General features: G+C 41.0%; 3 protein-coding genes across 5 annotated transcripts; 1 reads left to right on the forward strand and 2 right to left on the reverse strand.

Annotated features, from left to right (window-relative positions):
• Positions 1-781: 781 nt before the first annotated feature.
• On the reverse strand, positions 782-4,205 carry LOC121556092 (transmembrane immune signaling adaptor TYROBP). Its single transcript, XM_041869970.1, has 5 exons — positions 3,989-4,205; positions 1,916-1,936; positions 1,602-1,748; positions 1,444-1,508; positions 782-1,299 (listed from the first exon to the last, which is right to left on the reverse strand). Exons 1-5 carry the CDS (start codon positions 4,032-4,034, stop codon positions 1,243-1,245), a joined length of 336 nt encoding a protein of 111 aa, XP_041725904.1. The 5' UTR covers positions 4,035-4,205; the 3' UTR covers positions 782-1,242.
• An 871-nt stretch (positions 4,206-5,076) lies between these two features.
• On the reverse strand, positions 5,077-12,273 carry hcst (hematopoietic cell signal transducer). 3 transcript variants are annotated; one of them, XM_041869968.2, is made up of 5 exons: positions 12,227-12,273; positions 11,464-11,538; positions 7,387-7,407; positions 7,077-7,208; positions 5,077-6,599 (listed from the first exon to the last, which is right to left on the reverse strand). In XM_041869968.2, exons 2-5 carry the CDS (start codon positions 11,510-11,512, stop codon positions 6,556-6,558), a joined length of 246 nt encoding a protein of 81 aa, XP_041725902.1. In that variant the 5' UTR covers positions 11,513-11,538; positions 12,227-12,273; the 3' UTR covers positions 5,077-6,555. The 3 variants fall into 3 exon arrangements, with proteins under 3 accessions (XP_041725902.1, XP_045082576.1, XP_045082577.1); XM_045226641.1 differs by having other exon boundaries at positions 7,381-7,407; XM_045226642.1 differs by having other exon boundaries at positions 7,381-7,407; positions 11,464-11,541; positions 12,227-12,269.
• A 3,740-nt stretch (positions 12,274-16,013) lies between these two features.
• LOC121556085 (NF-kappa-B inhibitor delta) lies at positions 16,014-22,862 on the forward strand. The gene is made up of 11 exons (XM_041869961.2): positions 16,014-16,118; positions 19,511-19,672; positions 19,802-20,043; positions 20,183-20,400; positions 20,634-20,739; positions 20,888-21,034; positions 21,150-21,201; positions 21,331-21,497; positions 21,794-21,910; positions 22,149-22,313; positions 22,403-22,862. The coding sequence occupies exons 1-11, from the start codon at positions 16,103-16,105 to the stop codon at positions 22,472-22,474; spliced, it is 1,464 nt and encodes a 487-aa protein (XP_041725895.1). The 5' UTR covers positions 16,014-16,102; the 3' UTR covers positions 22,475-22,862.
• Positions 22,863-23,758: the final 896 nt, after the last annotated feature.

Genomic DNA, 23,758 nt, shown 5'->3' on the forward strand with positions numbered 1-23,758 from the left:
CAATTTCCTGCTGCTGACACGCGATCCATTGTTTACAACTCACCAACCCTGCATTAAGAGCAAATATGTGACTAACAGAGGTGTCTTTGTTTTGATTAGGTATGTTACTTGATTATACAACCTACATAAATATGTCAGTATTAGAAAGATGCAATTAATTCAAGATTTAAACACATCTGAAGTAGGTCTAAAAATGTGGTGCAAGGAATTTCATTCATCAAAAAGTTTTGTTAATGTTTATTTTAGATATGGAGACATGTTTTAGTTGTGAATAAAAGCAATGAACAATACATTTGATATGTAGCCGCCTAACCAATACAATAAACAGCAACGAGCTCCTAAATATTTATTTTTTATTTTTTTTTAAATGGAGGGACACATCCTAGTCTGGTTGACACCAAACTCGAAGTCCTCTGTGTCAGCCAGACTAACACATTCCAGGCATAGGCAATTATTAATAGTCCCATTCATATTCATTTCTTATTATTTTCAAAGAGGATGTAGAGTTTTTTTTTTCTTCACATTATTATGAATTGACCACAACCCTGGTGTTAATAGTGAGTAAAGGACTCCAGTTTATGACTAACAGGGAGCAGACAGAAAATCAACTGAAAATATCTCCTGGAAGTTTTTCATCCCAGTTGACTAATAGTTTTTCAGATCATATGACTAATATTAATAATAGGCAATATCAGTGGAGGCTGCTGAGGGGAGGATGGCTCATGGCTGGAACGGAGCGAATGGAATGGCATCAAACACATAGAAACCATGTGTTTGAAACCATTCCACCTACCCGGCTCCAGCCATTACCACGAGCCCGTCCTCCCCAATTAAGGTGCCACCAACATCCTGTGGGCAATATTAATGGGGCTTCCATGAACTGTTTCTGGCAATATACAAATGATGTGCTTATGAAACATAGAATAAAATAACCCTATTATTCAACAGAATATTTAATTAAGTCAAATAAAACAGATGTATAATGCAATAAAATTGCAACACTATAAAAGGTACCCTATTAATCAAACATAAACAGGTAAATATATGTAAAATATATACAATATCTCTTGAATGTGTCTTATGCTATTCTATTTACTGTACAATTAGACAGACACACAAAAGTTGAAAGATAACAGTAAGAAGATGAGTATGAATATAAATCCCAGATGTGCAAAGTTCCGTCCTTGTCAGATTTAAGCACCAGGCAGCATGATACATGCAGTCCTGTCCAAAAATGTAGTCTCATTTCCGAAACTGTTGGAGATCACTGTACACGTCTGACTGAATTCCATGCAGCTCCTACAACATTAAAGGCAAAAATAAAACAATTCAACAGGGAAAGAATCATAAGAGTATCACACCAGCCATTAACAGTTACTCCATGTAAATGTATATTATGTATGCTTTGAGGCCTTTGCTCTACTATGGTTAGTGCCTCTGTACCTGGTAGGGAGACTCTGTGATTTCTACTGTCTTCCTCTTTGATGCTGTGAGTGTTTTCCCTTTACCTGAGGAGAGATGGCAAACAGGAGGGGTTAGGGATGGGTGGAGGATGCAAGCACGCAAGCGCGCACACACACACACACACACACACCTCTCACCCTCCAGTCGAGACTCCTGTTGACTCCTCTTCTTCCGGAAGGTAGCAAAACAGAACACGGCTAGCGCGATGAGGAGAGTCAGGATGATGTCACAGGCGATGATGCCCACCACTGCCCCCATGTCTATCTGATAGCAGTGGCCACAGTCTGGAGAGAGAGAGCGTTCTGCTTACTGACCATGGTCAAAACATGAGTTTTGGCACAAGAGTTTTGGGATATAGGATGAGTTGAAATAGTATAAAGAGTGGTTAAAGTTAAGCCCTTGGTCTCAATTATTACAAAAATCGATTATGTTATCAACAGCAGGCAAATACCTTGTTCTCCTTCGACAGGACCTGAAAGAAAAGAGATCAAGGATCAAGAAAGAAAATAGCAATATAAGTGAAGGGATTGGTAATTCACTAAAAAAACAGACAACAGAACATGTACTGTATAATATCTCTTGAATGATTCCTATGCAGGTGAAAAAACTTTGTAAAAAGGACACTTCTTCTTTTTGGGTACATTTCTTGGAAATTCACCCCCAGTATACACACACCAACTCGCACAAACATACACTTCAGAAAGTCAACATGTAGACTCTATTTCAGCTATAATTATAATTTGTTTAGTCAAACTAATTCTAACACTAGATATGTGTTCTTTAGAAAAGTGCTCCTCTGTGTCCTTTTGAAAATATTTACTACTGACTTATTTTATCAGGGAGTCATACTGAAACCAAGGTCTATTTTACAGAATTACAGAAATTACAGAAAATACACACATCAAAATATAAAACACAAAATACACGCAGGAAGAAAAACATGGTCATAAAAAACAAACATATTCATCAGCAATAAGGTCCTCAATCATCTTTCTGAATTGCCCTAGAGGCACCAGAACATCAAATTTAAGAACATTTAGAAGATTGTTCCACAAATAACGTGCAAGGAAACTTAAAGCTGATTTACCTAACTCAGTAGAGATCAAAGGAATTTCCAGAGATAGCCATCGACGAGTCCAGGTGTGGTAACTTCTTTGTCTAAAGTTTAGTAATGATGTTTGGTACAGTGGGACTTTTTGTCAAAGGGCTTTATAAATGAAACCATAGCAATGTATCAACATATGTGACATCAAAGAGGGCCAACCATCTTTCCAGTAGAGAATGCAGTGATTAGTACTAAAATTGTCGCCCGTAATAAAGCACAGTGCGCTATGATAAACTGCATCTAATTGCTTTAATGAAGTGGCAGCTACGTTCGTATAGATGATGTCGCCATAGTCTAGGACCGATAGGAATGTCTACTGAATAATCTGCTTTCTACTATTTAGCGAGAGGCAGGACCTATTTCTGTCTTTCTATTCTCAGCTTCTTAACTATACTGAACAAAAATATAAACGCAACATGTAAAGTGTTTCATGAGCTGAAATAAAAGATCTCAGAAATGTTCCATACACACAGAAAAGCTTATTTTTCTCAAATGTGGTGCACAAATGTGTTTACATCCCTGCTAGTGAGCATTTCTCATTTGCCAAGATAATCAATACACCTGACAGGTGTGGCATATCAAGAAGCTGATTAATCAGCATGATCATTACATAGGTGCACCTTGTGCTGGGGATAATAAAAGGCCACTCTAAAGTGTGCAGTTTTGTCACAGATGTCTCAAGTTTTGAGGGAGCATGCAATTGGCATGCTGACTGCAGGAATGTCCAACAGAGCTGTTGCCAGATAATTTAATGTTAATTTCTCTACCATAAGCCGCCTCCATAATTGTTTTAGAGAATTTAAAGTAAAAAGTACAGGACCCAGAATCGACCCCTGCGGGACACCTTTCATAATATCCAGGAAACCTGATTTAACACCATCAGTAGATATACATTGAGCTCTGTCTGTCAAATAATTTTTAAACCAGTTGCATGCAGCCTGGTCTAGGCCAATTGAGGAAAGCCTCTGACTTAGCAGTGAGTGATCAACAGTATCGAAAGCCTTTGACAGGTCAATGAAGAGGACAGCACAATGTTGGCTTTTATCCACACAGTTAACCACATAATTTACAACTAGGGATGCCTCTATTAAGCCTCTGACTTCCCAACCACAGTCCTGTTATTCCTATGATACATATTATGTTGTGTAGAGAAACTCTATTATCAGTATCATCACTAACGAAGACTATTTAAAAACAGGTAAACTCAGTAACTTGAAAACATAACGGTCAAGGGTAACACTTGATCAGTAACACATCAACTAACTATTTACTAACCCTAGACCTAACCTTAACCCTTATCCTAACCTTAAACTTACCCCTTACCATAACCCTTATTCTAAACCTATCCATAACCTTAGCATGCAGTTACTTATCAACAGATAGTTTGTTGACAATATGACCACATGTAGAGCCACTTACCAAACATTCCTTTCAGGGGAGCCACGATACAGAGGGCCTTGCCCATTTTTAGCCTGGTCCTACTAGGGAGATGAGAGGAGTGGAGAGGTCTAAGGCTCTGGGTCCCTGGTGCTTTGTCCAAGGTAATCTGTCCCCAATGACTCTGTGGTAGAGCCAGCAAAACAGACAAGGTAGTATGTAAACCGTAGGAGTGCTAGAGACAGTGGTCTGTGTGTCCTGTAACTGTGTGTCTGTGTGTGAGAGAGCGAAGGGAGAGCAGACTGACTAGGAAGCCAGTGAGTGAGTTTCTGTTTCTGCCCCTGTGATGTCATGTCCACATGAGTGTTGAACTGTCTGTCTCTACACACGTCAGCTCACACAGTTTGATAACATACATGTCGTTTTGAGAAGACAAGCCATTGTCAGTGGCTCAGATATTAAAAACCTTTCTCTCCCAGTATAACTTTTTCACCCTTCAGAAATACTTCTATTCATTTAGATTTATACTTAAAGCTGCAATCAGCAGTTGAAACAATAACAAAAACAACCTCCCTGCCCCTGTTTCAGGGAAAAGCTGAGGGATGCGGCTGGAGAAATGTAACCACTCAAATTCATAGACATTGCTATGGATGCAAGGACCGACAAGCCAGGATATAAAAATGATAGTTTTTACCATGTTTTGAGGCTATATAGTGTTCTATTAGTAGCAGCTACTGTTACTGTATTGTAATGTATACCAATATTGTCTTCATATAATGCTGGTATAGTCTGCCATTTCTGGGGGCCAGTGAGGCAGGTATGTGTTTAAACCCATTTCTTAAAAATACAAATGGAACCTAATTTCCCTGAATGGTAGGTCAGGCCAATACCAGAGAAGTCAGTAAGTGGTTTTACTTCTGACTTTTAGTGGTTAAACTCACACCAGCTCAGGAAATCACCTAGCCTATCAACATGAGGAGAAGCCTCTACACACCTCATACATTACTGTGATGGGTCATCTGAACACTGTGTGAGGTTCACTTTTCTGATTTTTTCAGTGAATCAATTAACAGTTCAAATCAACAGTTTAGAGAAAATGGAAAGGACAGAGACACATTTTTAGACAAATATTGACATTCATCATAGACATTTATTTGTCATCCTACAGTGTTATCTGACAGATAAAGAACCCAGATCTCAGCAGACAGTGTTGTCCTCTTCTGCTAATTGTGCACGAGGGATGTCAGTTCCGCTGTTTGTTTCTGACAAAGGCCTTGCTTATTACCATGGCGCCCACACTAGACCTTTTCCGCTCAGCGTCCTGCAGATCGGCAGTTTTTTCTTCTTTCTAATATGACCTGTGGTTTTCTGTAGGCTGTGGTTCCCAACACCTGACAGCAGCTCTAGCCAAGCCTGGTTCTCTCAACCACAAGTTCATCTGAAATGATAGCTTACCCTGTCGGCACAATAAACACTTTATAGCCTAGCTATAAAAGATACAGTGGATGGAAATCAACGGTCAACTCAGAGTCAACATTTCAGAGTGTACCACAGAGACAAACATCATACAATATCATACCAGGGGCAGAGGGATGTCCATGGCACTTTACATTCAAAGTGCTTTCAGCTCAGAGTTGAGTAGGGAAACTACTATGGGCCTACACACTGGACATTCATAAAAACAATTTCTATGGGATCTCAGGCAACAAAATTGCTATTTTAGGATGAGGGATGTAGGGAAATTCCGTGTACACTCATTCACATATAGCATGCTGCTTCTTCTCAAATCTATATTTATGATTCAAATACAAAATCACAGAGATGTTCCTACTGCTTTTTTCTACATGCTTAAGATTTTTGAGTATATTGTTATTGAACTGGGCATTACATTTTTTGTTTGTTTATTTGATCATTTACAAACAAGGTACATATGCAAAATTATGCACTTGATTAAGAATCATCGAGGATAAACGCAAAAAAGTCTGCGACTTATTTCCATTGTGGTCCTCAGATGGGACACATTATGAAACAAGGACAGTGTGTGAGACAGAGAGAGAAAAAGAGAGAGAGCGAGAGAGCGAGAGAGAGAGAGAGAGAGAGAGAGAGAGAGAGAGAGAGAGAGAGAGAGAGAGAGAGAGAGAGACATCAACAGACAGGATGCTGATCAGACAGATGGTTCAGAGATACAAAGTGTCTGAGAACCAAGTGTAGTGTGTGTGGGCCTCTTTGACTTGGTCAGTATTAAACCTCATAGGAGACATGGACAGGACAGATGGCCATCTAAACCACAGACATAATACTCTACACAGGCTTATCGTGGCTTTGAGCCTCCTGTACATCTTTATACTAACTTGGTCAACACAAAGTTGTGTACGTGTTTCACCTTTTTATTTGAGTAAATCTTGAAATAATTCAAATTTCAATGTGATTTCTTACTTCTGAACGTGTAGATTTGAGTTTTCACCAGGAGGTGGCAGTGAATAGCAGTTCATTGAGACACTTCAAATCAAATAAAGTCACTGGAATGTCTTGAGAGACATGATGTAAAACTAGATCACACCGTATATACAAATATATCTAATATGTATTCTGGTGCTTTCTGAGGATTCTTAGATTTTGCAGTTTGCCCTGACATTCATGTAGACTTCATCAGCTAGAGAGGGAGAGAGAGAGAGAGAGAGAGAGAGAGAGAGAGAGAGAGAGAGAGAGAGAGAGAGAGAGAGAGAGAGAGAGGGCAAGAGCAAGAGAGAGACCATTAGAGCTCTCACACATATTCTTACATACAACATACTAGTGATATTTAATGATTTACAGTTGACTGATGGTAATTGATTATGTTTTTTAAGCACTTAATAAACAGTACATGTGTTACAGAGTCTAAGGGGTTAACTTGAATATTATAGAGCTGTTCATAGTTCCTTCAAATTCTAGAATGAGGATACAAGGGAAGCAACATAATCTTGGCAGAGATGCAGGAACCATGACAAGAAAAGGGGGAAGTTAAACTTTCATAAGTATAATATTGTGACATATAATATTGCTCATAGTGGGCATTGGACAGAGGCCCATGATCCAATGGAAGCAGTAGAGAAATATTATGTTCATGAAAAAACCCTGCATGGCACATTACCCCTCTCTTTTTGACGTCTGCGTCGGCTGGCACAGTGGTATGTGACAATGACAATGGCAACGGTCAGGATCACGTCTGCAACGATGATGCCAGCCATGGTGCCAGGCTCGATCCTGTAGCAGGACGGGTTATCTGGTAGAGGTGGGTGAATAATAGAGAAAATAGATGAGAGGGGACGGAGGACAAGAGTGGGATGGGTGAAAAGGGATAGGAAATATGATTATTTTGGTCTCCAGTGTGTGAAAAATATGGAATTTGTCCTGATGTTATGCTTCATACGATATGTGTTAATCATGATACATACTTATACCTGGATCAGCCACAACTTTTTCTTGAAGAGACAAATGAGAAAGAGATCATTATCAGTGTAATTCTATTATACACTGAGTGTACAATACATTAAGAACACCTGATATTTCCATGACAGACTGACCAGCTGAATACAGGTGAAACCTATGATCCTTTATTGATGTCACTTGTTAAATCCACAGCAGAAATCCAATTAGCATAATAAAAACATCTCCAAAAAACCCATCAGTTAAAGCTAGAGATATCCGTTATTTATTTATTTTTGCATTGGATGCGTCTTAATCCAACATCTCAGCCTATGTTGCACTTCTGCATTTGCGGTGAAAGATGTGAGCTAGAGCGGTGTATGTCAGACCATGAGACATCCCGAAAATTGGACTTCGTCAAAATCGTCAGTAGTGTCCGAACAGTTTGGTCTACAAACAATTGTGAATTATGAACCCTCTATGGAAAGAAGAGACTCTGTTCTCCGTTTTGCTCTACGACCCCCACAAGTGGGACTCGTCTGAGGTCGGTACAGACGATCTGTCAACTTCTGTCTGTAGCGTCCGAACAGTTTGGGCTACACACTGTGGAACGGTGAGACTCTGACGAATACGCACAAGTCAGTTGTTTTGTTCTAGGATGCCCACAGACCTCACAATGACTTGTCTGAAATTCCCCCGGTACCAGTTGAAAACATTTATGGAAGTACAGTACCAGTCAAATGTTTGAACACATCTACTCATTCCAGGGTTTTTCTATATTTTTACTATTTTCTACATTGTAGAATAATAGTGAAGACATCAAAACTATGAAATAACATATGGAATCATGTAGTAACCAAAAAAGTCAAAATATACTTTACATTTGAGATTCTTCAAATTAGCCACCCTTTGCCTTGATGACAGCTTTGCACACATTCTCTCAACCAGCTTCACGAGGTAGTCACCTGGAATGCATTTCAAATAACAGGTGTTTCTTGTTAAAAGTAAATTTGAGGAATTTCTTTCCTTCTTAATGCGTTTGAGCCAATCAGTTGAGTTGTGACAAGGTAGGGTTGGTATACAGAAGATAGCCCTATTTGGTAAAAGACCAAGTCCATATTATGGCAAGAACAGCTCAAATAAGCAAAGAGAAATATCAGTCCATCATTACTTTAAGACATGAAGGTCAGTGAATCTGGAAAATGTCAAGAACTTTGAAAGTTTCTTCAAGTGCAATCGCAAAAACCATCAAGCCCTATGATGAAACTGGCTCTCATGAGGACCACCACAGGAAAGGAAGACCCAGAGTTACCTCTGCTGCAGTGGATAAGTTAATTAGAGTTATCAGCTTCAGAAATTGCAGCCCAAATTAATGATTCACAGAGTTCAAGTAACAGACACATCTCAACATCAACTGTTCAGAGGAGACTGTGTGAATTCATGGTCGAATTGCTGCAAAGAAACCACTACTAAAGGACAAGAAACACAAGCAATAGACATTAGACCGGTGGAAATCTGTCCTTTGGTCTGATGAGTCCAAATTTGAGATTTTTGGTTCCAACCGCCGTGTCTTTATGAGATGCAGAGTAGGTGAATGGATGATATCCACATGTGTGGTTCCCACCGTGAAGCATGGAGGAGGTGGTGTGATGGTGCTTTGTTGGTGACATTGTCAGTGATGTATTTAGAATTCAAGGCACACTTAACCAGCATGGCTACCACAGCATTCTGCAGTGAAACACCATCCCTTCTGGTTTGCGCTTAGTGGGACTATCATTTGTTTTTCAACAGGACAATGACCCAACACACCTCCAGGCTGTGTAAGAGCTATTTGACCTAGAAGGAGAGTGATGGAGTGCTGCATCAGATGACCTGGCCTCCACAATCCCCCGACCTCAACCCAATTGAGATGGTTTGGGATGAGTTGGACCGCAGAATGAAGGAAAAGCAGCCAACAAGTGCTCAGCATATGTGGGAACTCCTTCAAGACTGTTGGAAAAGCATTCCAGGTGAAGCTGGTTGAGAGAAGGCCAAGAGTGTGCAAAGCTGTCATCAAGGCAAAGGGTGGCTACTTTGAAGAATCTAAATTCTAAAATATATTTGGATTTGTTTAACACTTTTTTGGTTATTACATGATTCCATATGTGTTTTTTCATAGTTTGGATGTCTTCACTATTATTATACAATGTAGAAAATAGTAAAAATAAAGAAAAACCCTTGAATGAGTAGGTGTGTCCAAACTTTTGACTGGTACTGTATATATGAAGACTGTTTAGTGCCAAAAATAAAGAGTTAAATACAAGTTTTTAAAAAACAACAACAAAAATGATAGCTTCTTGTCGAACATCTCATTCAAAAAGCATGGGCATTAACCTGGAGTTTGTCCCCCCTTTGCTGCTATAACAGGCTCCACTCTTCTGAGAAGGCTTTCCACTAAATGTTGGAACATTGCTGTGGGGACTTGCTTCCATTCAGCCACAAAAGCATCAGTGAGGTCGAGCACTGATGTTGGGTGATTAGGCTTGGCTTGCAGTCGCCATTCCATTTAATCCGAAAGGTGTATGATGGAGTTGAGGTCAGGGCTCTGTGCAAGCCATTCAAGTTCTTCCACACTGATCTCGACAAACAATTTCTGTATGGACCTCGCTTTATGCACGGGGGCATTGTCATGCTGAAACAGAAAAGGGCCTTCCCCGAACTGTTGCCACAAAGTTGGAAGCACAGAATCGTCTAGAATGTCATTGTATGCTGTAGCGTTAAGATTTCCCTTCACTGGAGCTAAGGGGCCTAGCCCGAACCATGAAAAACAGCCCCAGACCATTATTCTTCCTCCACCAATCTTTACAGTTGGCACTATGCATTCGGGCAGGTAGCATTCCCCTGGCATCCGCCAAACCCAGATTCGTCCATCGGACTGCCAGATGGTGAAGCGTTATTCATCACTCCAGAGAACGCGCTTCCACTGCTCCAGAGTCCAATGGCAGCAAGCTTTACACCATTCCAGCCGACGCTTGGCATTGCCATGGTGATCTTGTATTTGGCTGCTCGGCCATGGAAACCCATTTCATGAAGCTCCCGACGAACAGTTATTGTGCTGACGTTTCTTCCAGAGGCAGTTTGGAACTCGGAAGTGAGTGTTGCAACCGATGACAGATGATTTGTACACGCCACACGCTTCAGCACTTGACAGTCCCGATCTGTGTGCTTGTGTGGCCTACCACTTTGCAGCTGAGCCATTGTTGCTCCTAGATGTTTCCAGTTCACAATAACTGCACTTGCAGTTGACCGGGGCAGCTCTAGCAGGGCAGAAATTTGACTAACTGACTTGTTGGAAAGATGGCATCCTATGACGGTGTCATGTTGAAAGTCACTGAGCTCTTCAGTACGGGCCATTCTACAGCTAATGTTTGTCTATGGAGATTGCATGGCGGTGTGCTCATTTTTATACACCTTTCACCAACGGGTGTGGCTGAAATAGCCGAATCCATTAACTTGAAGGGGTGTCCACATAATTCTGGCCATGTAGTGTATCTCTCAGATATAGACAGACACTTCAGACCAAACTTCCCTTTGATTTTTTGGGGGGACTATCTGTTGTTCCATGTAATGACTGTTATTCAATGCGTTTGTATGAGCTAATAGCAGTAAAGCCCAAAATAATTGTTCATTAAATAATGTATTCATATTTTGGGGGGGATACTTCAAGGGGTCTTAAAATTCTAAATCAAAAGGGAGCAGTGCAACTCAATGTTAGGAGGTGTTCCTAATGTTTGATATACTCAGTGTATACTGTACACATATAGCTTCAGTAAAAACAATGTTTCCTATTTCACTAGAATGTCTGAGGGTGAGAAGTCTACATGTAGAACACCAATAGAGGCTGCAGTTTAGTTTCTGTTTACCCAAACTGCTTTGTGGTCTTATTTTCCTGTGTGGGACCACCTATATTTGCAAGGGTGCAGGCACACACATGCACACACACACACACGCACACACACACACACACACACACACACACACACACACACACATATATATATATATACACATACACACACATCAATTCAGATAGGGTTGTGAATATAGGTGTGAACGTTCATCACATCACTTACCACAGAGGCAAAGGAAGAGAACCACCAGCAATGCTGCATTGTCTGCCATTTTCTGTGATTACCACCGTACAATATCTGCTGGAACAGAACACAATACCATTAACATCATTTGGGTCTGCATTTAACAACACAATATCCCTATGGAGAAATTTAAATTCACCACACAAGAAGACATTTGGTTTATTGAAGCATCAATGTTTACACCAACATTATATGAGCTGCATGGGTTTCACGTGGGAACACAAACTACTCTGAATCCCTGGTTGTTGTATTGGTTCCCTTGCGTCCACCTTGTCAATAAACAGAAGGCATACACATCTGACTGCCATTTCAGTGGAACAGAAGTAGAACAGCTTGACTCTAAACTTTTTTCCACAGAAAATGTACTTCGGAAAGGTCACCTACATAAGAATGAGTCACATATGGTTGTGGGTGTTCATTAAAAAAGTTTCAGTGTATTTGCAATTGTGAAGATAGGACTGGCTGATAAAAAGTTGTATATTCCCCCCAAAAAATAACAGTTGAATATGCTAAACAGATGTGAAATTATTTTTAAAATAATGTAGTTGAACAAAAAAATTATCATTCAATTCAAAAATCTGAAATGACCGAATTAAAATGTAACACATATCAATCAAATTATCTGAATTGAGAAAAACATTTCAACATGTGTCTTTTAGTGGAGTGCTATGGAAACAACACTCCAAGTAAAAAGTTAAAAAAGAATAAAGAAAATAATACATTGTAAACAGAATGATCTTACCTCAACATAAACGTATCTACAGGACCTTCTACGATGATCAGTTACTGTCTTTCACTAGGGCTTGCTAGGAGTTTTCACTTTTAAATAATGACAGGTTTCTCTGCTCCTCCCACTCCTCCTCCCCTGTTTACCTTATATGTCTGATTCAATACACTGCCTGTTTGTCGGCCTTTACAATTCTGAAAGTTATATTGTAGTTTTGCCAGCCTGCACATTTTGAAGTTGGTTTGATGTTTATAGTTTCAAATTGGTGGAAAGCAAACAATAAGCATGCAAGAGAACAGCATTATTCTTGGTGAAGCAAACACACTAATGATAAGTATACAGAGAAGAGTATAACTGCAGAAATCTATGACCCTTGTGCTGCTATTATATAGAGCTCCATCCTTGACTCACCTGAGCAAGAGGGATTCAAGTAAGAGGGATTCAAGTACAGAATAGAACAGCACTGTGACATTCAGCTATTTAACATTCAACTAACTTACATTGCATGACTTACTCATGATTTGAAAATAATCAAGATTCAAAACAACCGTGAGCAACTCCAACTCTTTTGTCTGGAGGATAAACAACCCATATGTGTGGTGTGTCAAAATTTGAAAAAGCACAAGAGTCATGACCACTGCCCAATACATGACATTGCACAGTATCGTAAGGTAGTTGATAATATAGAACACTTCTTCAGATGGTGAAATTGAATGTCTTTGATAATTCACTGTTTTACACCCAACTTCTATGTTGTTTCATTAAAGGAGGTTAAGACTGCACTGAAGCCCTTACAGGAGAAGCTGAAGGTCTTCAATGACGTTAAACGGACTTGTGATCAAACAGCAGAACACATTAAAGAAAGAATACAGAGTGATCGCAGCCACAGTTCCACCCTGTGGTATTATTGTTGATAAAATGATGATTGGTGTTACTATCAGACACATTCTTATTTGCTATCTACAGAGCCAGGCTCAGCACACAGAGAGGCAGATCAAGGAGGACTTTGAGAAGCTTCACCTGTACCTACAAGAGGAAGAGAAGGTCAGGATAGCTGTACTAAGGGAGGAAGAGAAGCAGAAGAGTCAGAAGATGAAGGAGAAGATTGAAGAGATGAGCAGAGAGATATCATCACTTTCAGACACAATCAGAGCCATAGAAGAGGAGCTGGGAGCTGAAAGCATCTCATTCCTACAGGTAAGGACAACTGTACTTTTCATATTTTATAGAGAGCATTCTTCACCAGGTCTTTGTTATAAGTTTGTTATAACCAAAATACTTGGTATAATAAGAGATGGATAGAAATTGATTTAGTTTCTCTGCAGCACTACAGGGCCACCTTGGAAAGGTAAGTGATCTGCCTCCGGTCTCTCTCTTCTCAGTGGTTCTGTATCCAACCCCACTGACTCCTTACTGTTCTTCCAGAACACACTGCACACAGCCGGACTGTGAGAGGGTTTCAGGACGACTGATTGATGTAGCAAAGCACCTGTGAAACCCACAGTATAGAGTCTGGGAGAAGATGCAGGGAACAATTCAATACAGTGAGTATTAGATACAATTGGGATAAAACGTTACCGCAACTAACATTTTCCTATTCAGAAAACAAGAAATATGCTTAGTGAATGAAATTTAGGCTGAATAATACGATTATGTCCCTACCTCAATTTTTATTTCATTATGGTATGTTTGTGTTGTCTCTGTTCAGCTCCAGTGTCTCTAGACCCCAACACTGCAAACCCACATCTAATATTGTCTGATGATCTAACCACAGTGATAAACAGTGATGAGATACCTCAACTTCCTGACAACCCAGAGAGATTTGATGACTATACAATGGTCCTGGTCTCTGAGGGCTTTAACTCAGGAACACACAGCTGGGACGTTGAGGTTGGGGACAGTACAGAATGGATCGTGGGTGTGATCACAGAGTCTTGCCGGAGGAAGGGAGACATCGGCATGTGTAGAGGATCCTGGGGTGTGGTTTTTAATGGATAGGTATGTAACACATGCTCTAATGGTGCCACTTGTTCACAGACTCGAGCTCCTAACAGTGAGACAGAAACCCAAGAGGGTCAGAGTGCAGCTGGACTGGTACAGAGGAATGCTGTCATTCTCTGACCCAGATAATAACATACATTCACACACACTTTCACTGACAGAGTCTTTCCATACATCAGGAATGGTTGTACTCTCCATCCTCTGAAGGTGATACCAGTGAAGGTCTCTGTAACAGCGGATACTGCCTCCATCTGAATCAGGGATTAACATGTTGAATGAGTCAGTAACACTCACTGATGCCCTTCACCTGCTGTAACACTCTCATCAGTCAAATAATGATGACTCATCATTGCGTCCACCTTGCCTATAAACAGCAGGCATAGAGCAGCTTGATTGGAACGTTTTCCCTTCAGACTATTTAGTGAAAATGGTCACCTATAAAATAATAAGTCACAGTAGGGTGTGGGTGTTCATTTAAGAAAATTGTATTTGCCTTTGTGAACATAGGTCACTTGCTGATAAAAAGTTGTATATTCTTTAAAAAGTCTGAGTTGGGATAGGCTACATAGATGCCACATTATTTTCAAATCATACAGTTCAAACCATCCAATGCTAATTATCATGTCTCTTAATTAGGACTTAATTAGGACAATTAATGAAGTAAACAAGACTCCACCTGCTGTCCTCCTCAAGACTGCTCCTCAGCCCTCCAAACACAGAGGAAAGTGGTAGTTGAGCTTCCATTACACTAGATGGGGATAATGTATCAAAGTCTATCAAACAGACACTAGAGGGCTTCCTAGCCTTTCCATGGGGACAAAGAAACACTGAATCAGCTGTATAAAAAATGATCAAATCCTATGCTGGAGGCTCTGTCCTGTCCTGAAAAGCTAACAAGAGCTGCTAGTAGGCTACAAGGGCTGGACTGAATTCCCCTTTGATTTTGTCAATCTAGGATAAATTGCCATTGCATTAAAGAATATATGCAGATTGTTCAAATAAATTACTGGCTTAATTATTTCCCCCAATAAACTGTGTTCAAATGGACTTGATCTCAACCATGCATGAGAAATGCTAAACATGTCAATATAAACACATTGTGCTATAATAAGACAAGGCAGTTTCATGTCTTTCCTAGCATGAATGTAGATGCTTATCAGTTTGATAAGGAATAGTGGGTGTATGGTTTGATGCTGGATTCCCCTCCTCTCATTGGTTTGAGACCAAAGCAGCCAATGAGACTGTTCAGTTAGATTTCCTCCTCATGCAGATACCAACCGCTGCAGTGGAGAGGAAGAGGAACTAAAGGTTTCTAAATTATACAGTAGTCCGTGATGATGGCATATAGGAAGATTCCTACTACATCAAGGAAATCTCTGTTTGTTATTCTCCCTCTCTCTCTGTCTCTCTCTCTCTCACACACACACACGCATACACAAAACACACACAAACAACTTAGAATGTAACCTGGTAGCCAAAATCATCTCCATTCCGATTTCACTCTTTGAATCAGAACATGCATTGTTAATTCAGAAAATATTCAAGAATTATTTGTTACTGGTCTGTGTCGTAGCCGGCCGCGACCGGGAGACACATGAGGCGATGCATAATTGGCCCAGCGTCGTCCGGGTTAGGTGAAGGTTTGGCACTGATGTTGTTCTCTGGCGCACCCAATCGTCACAGACTGTAGTGGGCGTGGTTTTGGCAATGGGGATGGCGTCATCGGCAACGTGTTCTGTGTGTACATAGTAGCAGGACAACAACGAGCCTGTGACAGACACTTACAGCAGGACCAGGAACCGCTGCGAATTCAAACCCTGAAGAAGAGACTTCAAACATTTTTTACCAAGAGGAGCTGACAAGGTGTTACAAAGAAAAAGGGATTCTGACATGCACTGGCAGAAATGTGAGTGTTTATTATTTTGATGATGAATATGACATTGACTAGCAGGCTACTATACTAATAAGCCTAGATACGAATATTGTGATCATATAGCGGATGTTGTGACATTGACAATCAAAAGCTATTTTTTACATTCACTTGCTGCTCAGTTTTGAACATGTATTCCTAATGTCTAAGTTGCACCATTGTTTTGATTCATAAGTGGCAAGTAGGCTTAGGCAATAGCCTACAAGTCAGGACTAACATTCAAAATAAATGAGGGTTGTTATAAAGTGGGTAGGCCTATATCATATCATACAATTGAGTGCAGCAAACTAATGTGAGATGATTAAATACGTTAATATTACGAAGTTATGTTAACATTTACAGGCAATGATGAAAACAATAGCCTACTTTTGCGTATTGAAAACCGACAGCGGGGGAAACCCTCACAACCTTCGCCCATGTTCGCTATATCTCAGTTCCCCTTTTAATGATGGGTGTGAAGGGGGAATCCGGATAGTCTATTTCACGCACGCAAGAATGAACTTGATTTTGCCCGGAGTGCCAATACTAGCGACGGGCATAGTGTAGCATACTAGTCATATCTATGCAAAATATTAGTCTACATAGTACCACAGTCATTGAGGAAGTTCACTTCGTTTTCTCTGCTCGCCACGGCAGCATATTGAGCCAGCAAACAGAAAGGTCATCGGAATCCCCGCCGCCTACGCGCAAGACTAAATGGCCAGGGGTTTCCGTCATTTAAATATTACATCGCAACAGCGTTCAGACAGGGTATCACAGGCAGCCCTGTCTCCTTGTCATGGATCGATTAACTAACGTCCCAACAATGACAACTGTAAAAATATACCTTTGAAGATGTATAGTGCAATAGGCTGATGTAAAGAACTTTCTGCACTGATATAATTTGTCTGCCAAATGATGTAACTCTAGGTTCAAATGGACTTGTAGAGTACAGCGTACTTTAGTCTATACCCAAACTCATGTAGCAATATGCTTTATAGAGCACTCATAATGTCTACATAATCACTACATAGATGTTTCAGGATTCATACGTGGCATACTCCTTTTACCACCCTTTATAAAGGGGAATACAGTGTTTAAAGAAGGAGTAATTGCAACATTTACTCTAATTATGATTCCTTCAATGAAACTAATAGAAGACAACATTCTGTACGCTGTTTATTTGAGTAAAGACCACTGTGATGGGTTCTACTCTCTGTGGTTGTGTAGGTAAACTCGAAAGTGAACATGAACATCACTCAGTTCATTCGGAACATTTAGGTGACATTACAGAATACAGCTGTGACCTTTATTACCTGCTTGGTGACAAAGAACATCTATTGAGGACAGTTCTCCCTCTCTGTGGGTGTTTTAAAAGAAAGACTGGCTTTGGACATGGACAGTATACTGCCTTTAAGGGTTAACATCCGACTGTAGCTTATCCTGTAACTGTAGGGGGGTTATTCTTTCCTCCAACATGCACTACTAGTCAAATATTTGCATGAGATTATTTTTGGGGTGGCACACCTGCTGTCTACAGTATGCACCAGTAGCCAGAGCTGCCCTTCCGCGTGTAGATCACCCTTTCTTTCTCTCCCCTGTGAGGTATTCCCTCTATTAGTATTCATCCCTCCTACACTGTGGTGAAGGTTGAGAAATGACGTAGGGGGATTCACTAATTACTTTACAGTATCTGATGATGAATTGTATGACGTTGAACTCATTAGATAAATTGGAATAAAGTCTTGAGGAGATGGTCACAACTCATTTCCAGGGTCCTTTTACCAATATGAACATGTCACAGTTTGGCAAATTGATTCTTATTTGGAGGATAACAGTAGTAGCAAGTCATTTTAAATAAGAAAATAATAGAATATAATAAAATAGGAGTCTCTTACAGTAATGTTTATAATCATTGTTATAAGGAATGAAAATTGTGAATGTAATTGATGTAATGTGTAATTTTAGTTCAGCTGAAAATTCTGTGGCATCTCCCGTCTTATTTTTAGTTATGCAAGTTCCAGTAGTCTGTCTTTTATTCCTTATTCAGCAAGACAGTAAACTGAAGAAAGAGAAAATAAATGAGGGAAATAATTGAGACAGAAATAAAACTCAGGTCCAAGAGAAGAGAGAGACAAGAAACAGAATGTTAATATCTCCTGGAGTTTTCACAATTGCAGAACAGAAAGGCAGTTCCTCCTTTGTATCCATTTGAGTGGCCTCAAGTGATACCAAACGTTCCTCCCTGTGAGAGGGATACAAAAAGTGAAAACGCAACACACCCCTCACCCAGGCATTCACTATACTGTCGCTCTCAATTCAGAGATTTTGATGTTCCACTGACACTGTGTTGATGGCACTAGAAAGAGTGTGTTTTTATCACTCCTTCTTATGTTCACCGAACCCTGTTGGGGAATAGAGGAGACTACTGTAGCATTCAAATATGTTATTTAACTAGACCAAAATCTCAGGCTCACCCCCAAAAAAGCCCCCTTTCTATGGCTTGATTGTCTTCTAAGAAAAGGACAGGTGATGTGAGATAGCTGTGAGAAACAATCTACTCCATGACCACATTTATGAATCATCACACTTAAGCATGATAATAGTCAGACATTATGTTATGGCTGCCAGCTCAGTCACACTGCAGAGCAGACATGGCCCACGTTTATATGTTCACTCTTCACTTCTGGGTTGTAACGTGCTCTCGGCACACACAGCAGCGACAGGAAGTGCTGTGGTTTACCACAGCCAGCGTAACGGAGCTAGACAGGAAAGAGTCACAGAAAATGTGTAGTGGCAAGCCTCCACATGGTAGTGGTTCTAGTGAATCTATCTGTTAGTTCTGACCTCACAGCCTGTTTTCCTAATGGAATAGGTTCCTCAGAGCTCTCTCTCTACCTGTTTATGCTCCTCGGTGGAAATGTCGCTTTGTCTTTCACGTGTGGGGTGATGACACTCGAGGAAAAACTACCCTGCTTTGCTGCACACAAGCAATATCAAGCTGGAAACCTCAGATACATATATTGTTCACCACTATCTCTTTTTCCTCTGGCTGCTGAATGGAAAAGAAAGTGATGGGGAAAAAGAGTAAACATGATATCATAGATGAATCATAGGAAATCACAGAGCTGGAGGAGAATGGCCTCTTTTTGCATGTCCTTTCAATCCAAAAACCAAAGATGAAGCGTTATCCAAAATTACCACATTACTTCATATTATGTCATAACACTATACCAAGAGCTTTAGCTGTGTCGCTCTGTAGTAATACATGTCTGGTAAGAATAGTAGACCATTGTAGAAAAGCACCCCAATATAGAACAAATGTCATGGTCGACTTCATGACTATCCACCAAAAATCATTCATTGCAACATCACCTCTGTCCCCACAGCACCGAAGGAGAAGCCGTGTTACACTCTGCCCACAGTGAAGAAACTCCTGGAGCAGAAGAGGAAGAGGGAGACCTCCTCGACGGCAACAATCAGTACCGGTGTCCCCACTGCCGCTGTCCTCTCCCAACAGGTGTCAACACCAGAGAAGTCTACCTCAACAGGTGACTACTGCTTGAAGCACCCATGTAAGCCATTTGCAACCCAACCAGACCTGGGTCAGATACATTGTCAAATCATTTCAAATATCTTCCATTGACATTGACAGATGGCTTGACTTGTGACCCTCCCAGGTGTAGCCAGCAGCTACTCAGACATGGCAGTGGGGTATGAGAGATGGGTTTCTATGGATGAGCACCAAACCCCCTTGGCCATACAGGAAGGACCATTCTCCCCTGTGGAGATCAATTACTTCTCCAGCCCATCCACCTCAATGGACTACAGCCACACTCCGGCCTACAGCCGTCCGATGGCCTCCAGCTACAACACACAGCAGATTCAGGACTACCCAGACACCACGATGCCTCAGCAATATGTAAGGAGGACTGGTTTCTCGAACAGAAGCAATTTGACATTACATCATCATTTTGACTACTTGTTGTTCTCGTGCTATTAAATACATGAACAGTATGTGCTATAGCATTTATGATGATACCAATATTTTACCTTTACAGACGGAGTGTCCAGTGACCGAGGCTGTGTCTAGTTTGGTTCCTTCTGGGCCCCTGCAGACCCCTGTCTACTCCTGGTCGTCGGGAACCTTGGGCCCCACAGAGCCTGTCCAGCAGGTGTTTAGTGGCCAGATGGATGTCATCAAGCTGGAGGAAGCCAGGATATTCCACAGAGGGATGGACTACAGCAGAACCACCTGGCAGGATGACGACGGAGACACGTGAGTGTGTGTGTGTGTGTGTGTGTGTGTGTGTATGTGTGTGGGGTGGGGGGGGTTTGGGGGGGATACACAGATTACAAGCTTGTGACCCGATGTTGAGAAAGTAGACATGACTAAGTTTGAGAAAATGTTAAGAGAAACTTGGCAAATAAAAATAAAAGTATCTCATGTCTCATGGGACTTTACAACATTCTCGACTGAAACCAATTTGTCATGTTGTATTGTCTTGTCAGGATTCTGCATATCTACACAGCCAAGGGCCTGAGGGAGTATGCATTTGCTGCAGCAGAGAGGCTTGCTGAGCTGGGTAGGCTAGACTCCAAGGAACACAAGGGGAAGGTATGCACCAAGAAGACACTTCTACTTTAGAGAACACAGGATTGAGTAAAAAATAAATGAGACGCTTCCTCTAAAATAAATGTGTGGATGCCACACATAGTGAGCCTTAGTTTAATAGCATTAACCCCCCCTCCCTCCGGTATCCCAGACTGCTTTGCTGGTGGCGGTGACTGCTAACCATCCGGAAATCGTCCAGGATCTGTTGTCTTTAGGAGCAGATATAAATGCCTGTGATGTCAAAGGTCAAACAGCACTTCATCTTGCTGCCACCTATGGCTTCCCCAGGGTTATGCAGGTAAACCAGCAGCACTGCCTTCAACCAAAGGTATCATCTGTTAGGGCACAATCTAGATAAATAACAAATGATGTGAATAACCAATCATTTTCAATCTTTGGATCTGTATTTGTAGGTTATTCTCTCCTTTGGGCCTGGAGTGAACCTTGAGGCTCGCAATTTTGAAGGTAACATCCAGCTTATGTCAAATGAGAACAACACAACCATTACTCAAAAGACATCTGACAAACGATATAATAAAGACAACAGAATAAGTAACAACAATAGAATAAAGTATTTTCCCACTCCTGTCTCAGGTCTGACTCCTCTGCACTGTGCAGCCATCTCCCACGGTGGCACCATGAAGACTCTCTCCTCCCTCTCCTCCACGGGGCTGGGTGATGCCAGCCTCCATGCCCTGGCAGAGGAGAAGCTCTCCTGGCTGCAGATGCTGCTCAACACCGGAGCCTCCCTGACCAGCCAGGTACTGAATGCACTACTTAAATGTAACGTACTAGAGATAGTATTTTAGAGACTGTATTCTACAGGAGGTGCCAGTACTCAATAAGTAGAAAACACCATCTATACATCAGTCCTCCCAAGGGAATGGCATGGTTCGTTATGGTAGAAAAGAAATCACATCTGGAGCTATTAGTCTGCTTTTTCTCCACCCAACCTCACACCTGCAGAAACCTATGATGGGTTTTGAATATTTTCTTCACCTTCGGCGCGTTGCGGTTTCATTTTGATGCTTCATATAGTGTTTTCCTCTGTTTCCAGGAAATCAAAAGTAACAAGACTGTTCTTCACCTCGCTGTGAAGGAGGGGAACATCCACCTGGTCCGCTACCTGCTTAAGATCCCCCTGGCCAACATGAGGGACTTTGTCAACATGAAGGTCAGTGCTGCTGTGAGATTGTCTGCTCTTCAAAGGTGTAGAGAAACTGACTTGTGTCCTGAGAGACTCCATGAAAAGAGAAAAGAGAGGAAGAACATCTTCAACAGCATGTGTACATGTGAAAGGAAAATATTGAAAAGAAAGGGAGACTCATTGACAGTGTGTGCATATCTAGTTATTGCCATAGTGTTGGTATATACTCACAGCTTCATGATTCCCTTGACCTCCTCCCCTGCAGGCCCACGGTCATACCGCGCTGCACATGGCCGCTGGTCTCCATGGCAGCCCACACCAAGAGGAGATGCTGAGGCTGCTGCTGAGCCGAGGGGCCGACCCCAGCATCCGCAACCTGGAGAACGACCAGCCTGCACACCTGCTGCAGAGTGGACCCCATGGGGAACAGGTGAGCAGTCAGACAGACAGACAGCTAATGGCCATTTTGTTTCATTCATATAATCTCAGCTCACCTATCCCTGTCCCATCTGTTTTCAGCTCAAGCTCATCCTGAAGAAGCGAAGTGCTTCCTCTCGTCGACGTGTAATGTCCTTACAGGACCAAGAGTGACCTGGACTACTTTTTATGTCCCTGTGTATCCCTCCGCCTCTTTTCAGAGGAAGTACTGAAGGTCTGTACTGTAGGTTGAATCCAGACATCTGTACTTCCAAGAGTGAGGGATTCTAGCGTATCTTCATGTGAGGATTTTCAAACACCACAAATCTCTAATATATACTAGGGCATTCACTTTGAAACGATATGTTTAATTGACATGATTTTGCTCACTATCTGTTTTCAGTTAGCTATGACGTTTATGTATTTTTCTAGCTTAATTTGTTGTTGTTTAATGGCTAGCTAGTAATGAGCAGTGGTAACAGGTGGAATTCCAGTCCCCCCTGATATTACTGTCACTCAGTACAACCTTGATTTCTATGAAATCGTTAACATTATAGTCAAAGCTGCCCAGACTCATTGTGTGAGTACCCCGCTGTTAGAGGTATATCTGAGGAGGGTTTCTGGGCTACCACCCCCACTCATTCTCTTGTCAAAACTTCCCCACCATGGTCAGAAATCATATTGGTTTGTTGAGAGGTGGTTGTTGTTTCACTAAGCATGTGACACAGTGTACCATTGTGCTCATGCTGTCACTGTCTTTTATTACTTAGTCTTTACTTTTTATATTTGATATGCTCACAGCGCTCATTGAATAGCTAATATATTGTCTCATTCATACTCTGACTTATGGAAAGAATGTTTTCTATTTACTATGTAAAGGGAATATGTTGATATTGACCACACATGCTATATAATATAATATAATATATCAACAGTGTATACAATATAGTACCAGTAATATTTATTTCTTAAAGGGCATTATAGGAGGAGTATTTCAGTTATGACTCGTTTCGCCTTCAATTAATCAGGTATTTTCAAACATGACTCATGATTGAAAATACCACAACATGTTTTGTGGTGACAAGAAAGCAACCGTCACTTACTCATAGAACTAGTGACTGGCTTACTTTTTCTTCTCTTTATTCTCCAATGAGGTAGCATGCATGTGCCCTTCGAAATATTGTTGTAGTGAATCTTCATCACTGGAAGTGGCATACAAAATCAAATCAAAAAAACATCTCACTGGAGATATGACACATCATTTCCCTAGACTTGTAGAATAAATGATTTTCAAATGTTATTTTCCCTAGTTTTGGCACCTGGGCAGTCTTAGTCTAGGAACATACAGTGATGTTCTTTGTTTGTTCCTAGGTCTAAGGCATAGGCGAGTTAACATGAAGGAGAACAACCAATGTTATCATTTAGAAATGGTACTAGAGAATCTGGTGATTTTGGCTG

Source organism: Coregonus clupeaformis, chromosome 17, assembly GCF_020615455.1.
Source record: "Coregonus clupeaformis isolate EN_2021a chromosome 17, ASM2061545v1, whole genome shotgun sequence".
NCBI classification, from domain to species: Eukaryota; Metazoa; Chordata; class Actinopteri; order Salmoniformes; family Salmonidae; genus Coregonus; species Coregonus clupeaformis.